The sequence below is a fragment of the Heptranchias perlo genome, chromosome 37 (assembly GCF_035084215.1).
Source record: "Heptranchias perlo isolate sHepPer1 chromosome 37, sHepPer1.hap1, whole genome shotgun sequence".
Taxonomy (NCBI): domain Eukaryota; kingdom Metazoa; phylum Chordata; class Chondrichthyes; order Hexanchiformes; family Hexanchidae; genus Heptranchias; species Heptranchias perlo.
In genome coordinates, this window is record NC_090361.1 from 11,030,791 (window position 1) to 11,039,086 (window position 8,296).

Below are 8,296 nucleotides of genomic sequence, written 5' to 3' on the forward strand. Positions count from 1 at the left end.
GTATTTGCGAATGGAAATCTGTTTCCAGTGGTGTACCACAGGGGTCGTGTTGGGTCCCTTGCTGTTTGTGGTATATATTAATGATTTGGACTTGAACGTAGGGAGCATGATTGGCAAATTTGCAGACGACACAAAAATTGGCCGTGTAGTTGATAGTGAAGAAGATAGCTGTAGACTCCAAGAACTTATCAATGGGTTGGTGGAGTGGGCGGAAAAGTGGCAAATGGAGTTCAACCCGGAGAAGTGTGAGGTAATGCACTTAGGGAGGGCAAACAGTAAAAGGGAATACACAGTAAACAGGAATATATTGAGAGGGGTAGAGGAAGTGGAAGACCTTGGAGTGCATGTGCACAGGTCTCTGATGGTGGCAGTACAGGTAGATAAGGTTGTGAAGAAGGCATACGGAATGCTCTCCGTTATTAGGAGAGGTATAGAATACAAAAGCAGGGCTGTAATGATGGAACTGTATAAAACACTGGTAAGGCCACAGCTGGAGTACTGTGCGCAGTTCTGGTCACCACATTACAGGAGGGACGTAATTGCTCCAGAGGGAGTGCAGAGAAGATTTACAAGAATGTTGCCAGGGCTTGAAAATTGCAGCTGCGAGGAGAAATTGGATAGGCTGGGGTTGTTTTCCTTGGAGCTGAGGGGAGACTTGATTGAGGTGTACAAAATTATGAGGGGCCCCAGATAGAGTAGGCAGGAAGTACCTGTTTCCCCTAGCGGAGAATTCAAGAACTAGAGGACATAGATTTAAGCTGATTGGCGGAAGGATTAGAGAGGACATGAGGAAAAACATTTTTTTAAAACCCAGAGGGTGGTGGGTGTATGGAATTCGCTGCACGAATTGGTGGTAGAGGCAGGGACCCTCAACTCTCGAAGTATCTGGACCTGCACCTAAAGTGCTGTAAGCTGTAGGGCTACGGACCAGGTGCTGGAAGGTGGGATTAGAATGGGCACCTGGTTGTTCTTGGAGCCGGCACGGACACGATGGGCTGAATGGCCCCCTTCTGTGCTGTATCTTTTCTATGGTTCTATGGCCTTAAAAGTGGGAGATGGAGAGCTTTAGGTTTAGGGAGGGAATTCCAGAACACTGGATCTAGACGGCTGAAGGCATGGAGCGAAGGGAGGGGAAAGAAGCACAAAATGCTAGTCAGATATATAGAAAATCTGCAAGAGACACCCAGGCCAAATGAAGTCTCAAAAGCCCCCATTGGTTTCTGTTTCCTTTGCTAGACTGCCAACTTTAACTATAGTTCATTAAACTTCTAGGAACTGCAAGAGTGGAAAAGGCTGCCTGCTAGTTGAAGAGTAGCCTTTGGCAGTCCTGGGAAGTTTAAAGCGCCGAGGTTTCCAAGCTTTTGGGATTGGGGGTGAGGAAAGTGTAAGCTTGGGGGCGGGGGGGAAGACTCTTGTTTATAGTAGAATGCACTTCTACAGAATAAAATGTGGCCCACTCATTGGTTTTGACATGTATTGCTTTATGCCTCCAGCTCCAAAAGATTGGACACTTTGCCAAGCATGTTGTCACTTTTTGTTTTAAAAAAGGGGAAGGGGGGGGGGTAATTTAAGAGGAAAAGAATCAACTCCAAATAAAGCATCATTAATAACCAAGTCACACAAATGAAAGAATGTCTTAACAATGCTTATCTGGCTGCAGGAAACACAACCAATCATCTACGACTGTCTATCACAACACAGGGTCCTGTAAAAAGATGTTACCAGCTTGGCTTTGTCCTGAATGGGGTAGGACCTTACTGTGTAGGATAGCTGTATTCAATAGGGAAAGACAAAAATATAAAAAATATTTTAGTTCTGGCTTCAAAACAACAGTTTGGGTATAACTGTTGACCCATAACTAGGCTCTGGAGTGAACTTACACACACCAGACAGCTGACTTATGGTGGAAATAGTGAGAATCTGATTTTACTTCTAAGCTTTACTTCACAGATATAGAGTCTGTCAAGAGCGTTATCTGCCAGTGTCTCAAAGAGAATCAGTGTTGAGGTTATGGCGGTCACACTACCTCCGAGCTTAATACATGCAAACTGTGACGTATCAGTTCATTAAATCAGGGGCATGCCTCTGAAACGGTCTCTTCATGCTGAGCACAAGTAGTATTGAAATCCTAAAAAGGTACATGTGGACATTGGGTGCAATCAGGACTGGGCTCTGCTGTGGTGCCCTCACATGAAGAATAGGGTGAGTACCTGGAAGAGTGCATGGAACCATGCCCCACCAGAGGTCAGCACCTGCAGGAGAGGTTTCAATACATCAAAGGAAACCTACTAGTGAAAACTGTTCAATGAGCCCTTAAATTATGTAAATATCAAATTTACATAATTGAAGATATTATATGACATAACACAATGAAAGGAAACATGCCCAGGTAACAGTACGCTATACAACTGTGCAAAGGATGAAATCACAGAAAAGCTGGATCCTGGCCTCACCCAACAGCCACAAAGACACCCATCAGCCATCACAAAATGAGGAGGAGTAGAATCCTTGATCATTTTTTCACTCTGTAACCCAGGGTCACTGAGGCAAGTTGGGAGGGCCTCCCACTGTCACCCAGCTGAGAACAGCTAGCTCAACAAATTAACATTCTTGGTCTGGAAGAGTCCATGACTCTGCATAATCTTGTTGAGACATTGATCCCTAGTGAGTTAGCATTGTTTTAGTAGGAAAGAATCATTATTTCATGTAATGAGAATCATATTCTGTAGACAGGGTGCAACTTGTGACTTGTCCCTTTAGGCCACAAGGATTAAGTATACCGCATGAGATCAACTTGCATTCACTACATCTTGGGCATATTCTAAGGTCAGTCAGATGGAATTGTTTCCTCCAAGTTAGCAACAGCACAATATGATTTCTTGAACAATTCTTTATTAAAAAAAGATTGCTTTGCATCTGTAACAAAGTGTGCTGGTCGTACATTAAACGGAGATGCACATGCACACGCAGACACACACACCTCCCATAGCATTGCTCAGCCACATCTGATGAGCATTTTACCATGCTAAGATGGAACAGTGTCCCTCAAACACAAACGTCTTGAGTGGAGCAAAGATTCATATCACTGAGTTTAATTGTTTGCTCAGGGAACTTTGCAGAGTGGTATCAGTTCATCAATTGCTAGTTAGAACTCAAAAGCAACTAGCATTTAATTTCTTTTTGCATTAGTAGAGAAGTGTGATATTCCCATTTTTAAATATATTGAGATTAGGAGATACACAACCAAGAAACCAAAGGAAAATCTTACCTTGAGAATTGGTGGCTCCAGTGTTCCAAGAATCACCGCCATAGCCTGCAATAAAACACAACCAAGAGCATTTAAATAGCATCTATCTAGTCAGTATTTCTCACTACTGTTAACTTCATTTATTATACAATACATACAAGCAATGGCACAATTAGAATACGTTTCCACCAGGGAACAGTTATTACTGAAACCCAAAAAGTTGCCTACGATCAACTCTAAATAGATTTGAACTTCTCTGCTGGCTCAGCTGTTAAATACACATGTATTAGTACTGAATCATATAGTCAAGAGATTTGTTCGATTATTGGTCTATCCCAAGTTAGCTGAATGGACCCAAGGCTATTACAATGGAGTTCAGTACCTCAGATGAAAGGAAGGAACAATTCAGCTAAATTTCCTGACAGCTTTCCAGTGGCATCTGCTAGAAAGTATTGATGTCAGGGAAGAGGCTCACCCTGTAAATGCAATCGAGGCTCTGCCAGCACCCATAAAAACTATTTTATAACAACCCACTGAAGCCAATCTTTTGCAGGTTCTAAGGAATCCGCTTTTCAAATTAAAAAAATGTGTTAAGGCTATAAAAAATTAATCCCAGAACTCAACTGACTGCCACTGGCTTCCATTCACCCAGCTTGATTTCAAAGCCTTTTCCCTTCTGCTCCACTATCGGTGCCTTCAGTCATTACTCTGAAGTTCTCTTCCTAACCCCCACTGCCATGCTAATTTTCTCCCCATCTTCAGCTATACCTTCAGGCACATCTCCAATTTTTCCTCCATTCCTAGTTATTGTCATACGGCCCCTTGAGCCCACTCTGCCATTCAATAAGATCATGGCTGATCTTTTATCTCAACTCCACTTTCTTGCCCGATCCCCATAATCCCATGGAGTCCAAAAATCTATCGATCTCAGCCTTGAATATACTCAACGACTGAGCATCCACAGCCCTCTGGAATGGAGAATTCCAACGATTCACAACTCAAGAAATTCCTCCTCATCTCAGTCCTAAATGGCTGACCCCTTATCCTGAGACTACGCCCCCTAGTTCTAGACTCTCCAGCCAGGGGAAACAGCCTCTCAGCATCCACCCTGTCAAGCCCTTTCAAGAAGGAATGGAAGAGGCGCAAGCTCAAAAGAGCAGGGTCATTTAGAAGACCATGAGATGAATTTACGCAGGAACCTGAAGATAATTATAAGAGAGAGTAGTAATGCAGTGTCAGGAGCAGAGGATGCACATAAGGGCATGCTAGAGTGGCTAGAGTCATACCTAGCACAAAGCAAGGTGGTAGTGGCTGTTGGAGGCCAATCATCTCAGGCCCCAGGACATCGCTGCAGGAATTCCTCGGGGCAGTGTCCTTGGCCCAACCATCTACTGCTGCTTCATCAATGACCTTCCCTCCTTCATAAGGTCAGAAGTGGGGATGTTCGCTGATGATTGCAAAGGGTTCAGTTCTATTCGCAACCACTTAGATAATGAAGCAGTCCGTGCCCACATGCAGCAAGACCGGGACAACATCCAAGCTTGGGCTGATAAGTGGCAAGTCACATTCATGCCAGACAATGAGCATCTCCAATCAAGAGAGTCTAATCACCTCCCCATGACATTCAACGGCATTACCATCGCCAAATCCTCCACTATCAACATCCTGGGGGTCACCATTAACTGGAAATTTAACTGGACCAGCCACATAAACACTAGCTACAAGAGCAGGTCAGAGGCTGGGTATTCTGTGGCGAGTGACTCACCTCCTGACTCCCCAAAGCCTTTCCAACATCTACAAGGCACAAGTCAGAAGTGTGATGGAATACTCTCCACTTGCCTGGATGAGTGCAGCTCCAACAACACTCAAGAGGCTCAACATCATCCAGGACAAAGCTGTCCGCTTGATTGGCATCCCATCCACCATCGGTGCACCGTGGCTGCAGTGTGCACCATCTATAAGATGCACTGCAGTGATTCACCAAGGCTTCTTCGACAGCGCCTCCCAAACCCGCGACTTCTACCACCTAGATGGACAAGGGCAGCAGATGCACGGGAACACCACCATTTGCATGTTCCCCTCCGAGTCACACACGATCCTGATTTGGAAATATATCACCGTTCCTTCATCGTGGCTGGGTCAAAATCCTGGAACTCCCTACCTAACAGCACTGTGGGAGTACCTTCACCACGGACTACAGCGGTTCAAGAAGGTGGCTCACTATCACCTTCTCGAGGGCAATTAGGGATGGACAATAAATGCTGGCCTTGCTAGCGATGCCCACATCCCATGAGTGAATTAAAAAAATGCAGTTGGAGGTCATGGAGACAGAGAGATAAGGCTAAGGAGGGACATAAAGGAGAGGACAAGAATCGTAACATCACCTGTCTGGGACACAAGCAACTAGTGGAGCTGGGCAAGGGAAAGGCAATAGGGATGCAAACCTTCGTGCAGGCGAGATGTCTAGCTTCAAGGTGATGAAGGCATAGATTAGGATTCCAGTGGCAAAGACGGAGACATTGCATTTACTCTCAGCCATCAGGGAAAGTTACTTTTCCTATAGTTTTAAATCATATATAAAGATGTACACAGATCTTAAATACTTTGTGTTCTTACCAAGTAAAATGATCATCTTCTATGTACCGGTAACAAATGCTGTTTCATATTTTTTTCCCCTCTATCCCTCCCCATCAGATTTCTTCTTGCCTTACCTCTACTGAAGGCAACAACATATGCTGGATACAGCTCAAGGAGAAGCCCCAACTGAATCTGAATATCAAGTACCAGTAGACCATTCAACAATGGTCCATGGAGAGCATGAAATCAATGCTCACTCTGTTGAGCCAGAATCCATATTCATATTAAAAAAGGAATCCTAGCCAGTCTTCCCTATTCTAATCAGGAACACAAACCAACTGGAGCACAACTGTGGTCATGGACCCTCCTAGCCAAGATCTTCAAAGACAGATCAGGGATTTGTCCTCGATGTTTTCTCAAACAGTATAATTTAACCCCCTGACCGAGAGGAGCTCGCCAATATAAAATAATACCCCTTTAAAAAACAAAGGCAACACTTAAGCATCAAGCAGCCATCTTTGCCATATTTCTAAAGCCTGCAGCATTGAAACTCAATGTATCCTAATACCCTCGGTTGCTAAATCTTGTGGAAGAGCAAGACTGCATTGGGAGCCAAGGTAATGTAAAAAATAGCCCTACAAACGTGACAGCAGCCTACTACAACATCAAGATTTTATTTTTAGAATATATAATTCGTGCACATCTTTCCCGGAGCACCTGCAACCTTCAGTGCTACAGGCTATCTACCCAGTTTAGCAAAATGTTCTTACAATCTAAAAGAATACCTAGGTTAGATAAAATGCACATGTAAAGGCAAACGTGTTGAGGAGGGAGTACGATTAGAATAGTTGATCAGGAAAGACAAATGTCAACTGCCTATGTGAATTTCCAGTGCATGTTTCAGAAAGTCACGCCACTAGATTTTTGTCCCAGTTTTATCCCCAATATGCACGGCTTGGACGCGGGCGCGCGCATGAGTCACTTTTTGACCAGAGCGCGCCCGCGCACACGGCGCGGGGCGCGCGCGCTACTGGAACAATCCACGCTGATTAGGTGCCGCCATTTTGTAGCGTCTTGAGAAATTTTAAAATCCTCCAGCCTAGGCCTCGAAACATTCATCGAGCATCGGGAAACGAACTTTCTTTTCAAAAAAAAACAAGACACACATCGCCAAAATAAATTATAGGCGAATAAAAGAAATGATTTAGAATCGAAATACTTAAACCGCCCATGCGAACACTGATCGTGAACGATTTACTTCAAGATCGAATAACTGTTCCTACCTATTAAAAAAAATGTAGGAGCTAAATATTTCGATACACGACCTTTTTAAAAAGAAAACGGAATAAAAGCCAAGTCGTTTTAAAAAAAAATACGACATAACCCCAAAAGCGTTGAAGCAACCTAACGTAGTAGTATTGATTGACACCCCATTCAACCAATCGTGCAGGAGCATTCACGACACGAGCGGGCCTCCAGCCAATCAGGGAATTCGTGGGTTGGACAACTAATACCAACACGTTAGGTTGGCTTCACATTAGCATGACGCGCCTGAGGCGGAAATTAAAATCATTTTTGTTTTCCTACACGCACAAAAATAACTCTTTCCCCCTTAAAAGCGGAACTTATTAAAGACGTCTCTGTAAACAGAATGAGAACCGTTTTAAAAAGTTAGAGAAAACCGTTTTAACGCTTACCCGAGTACCAAGAATCCATTTTGATTTCGTTGAATTCAAAAAAGCCCTTGCCCCGCTCCTGCAGAATTTTCTAGCTCCGGAAGAACCGCCCACCGCCGCTGATTGGTGTGTTCTGTGAGCCGACTCAGGGCAGCAACCGATCTCTGATTGGTAGCACGAAACCGTCAATCAGATTACGTCTTGCTGTTAATTTGCATAATAAGATGCGAGCTGAAAGTTGCTACGTTCGTTCGCTTAAAAGTGCAACTACCCTTCCACGAACGATGGGCACTGCGGGGACCGGAGTGCATCCTCCATCGGGGGAATTAGATTATTTTTTGACCTCGTTTATTTGTTTTTTTCTTTGGGTCTGATTTGTGGGTTTTAAAAAATTATTTTTAAAAATTCAAGTTACTACTTAACCCCCCCCCCTTTCAAAAAAAGGGGACCTGAATTAAAAGAGTAGTCGACGTCAGGAATAATATTATGATTTAATTTGATAAGTTTTCTTTATCTTTTTGGGTGATTATTGTTTGTGGTCCTCTAAAACGGGTGCACTTTAGTTGATTTGGGTTATTATTATGGGTTGCACATAAAAGAGGAGAAATCGGTTTCCATAGCAACTTATGTTCAGGTATCTGGGGGGAAAAGTGCAGCTACTGTTGTTAGTTTGTTGTTCATGGAGCAGATCTGTATGGTCCATGGTTTATTAGATGTATTTATTAATTGTAACTTTGCATATGTGCAATGGCTACAAAGATTTCCGTGATTGGTGGGCACCGCAAGGACTGGAGTG

The 8,296-nt window shown here is 43.7% G+C and overlaps 1 protein-coding gene across 1 annotated transcript in view; it reads right to left on the minus strand.

Annotated features, from left to right (window-relative positions):
- Positions 1–7,609, minus strand: part of LOC137304506 (A-kinase anchor protein 8-like) — a 32,041-nt gene extending 24,432 nt beyond the window's left edge. Inside the window, exons 1-2 of the mRNA XM_067973135.1 lie at positions 7,522–7,609; positions 3,269–3,313 (exon numbers count right to left, since the gene is read on the minus strand). Of these exons, the coding sequence (XP_067829236.1) occupies positions 3,269–3,313; positions 7,522–7,540 (64 nt within the window). The 5' untranslated portion in view covers positions 7,541–7,609. The remainder of the gene's footprint in view (positions 1–3,268; positions 3,314–7,521) is intronic.
- Positions 7,610–8,296: the final 687 nt, after the last annotated feature.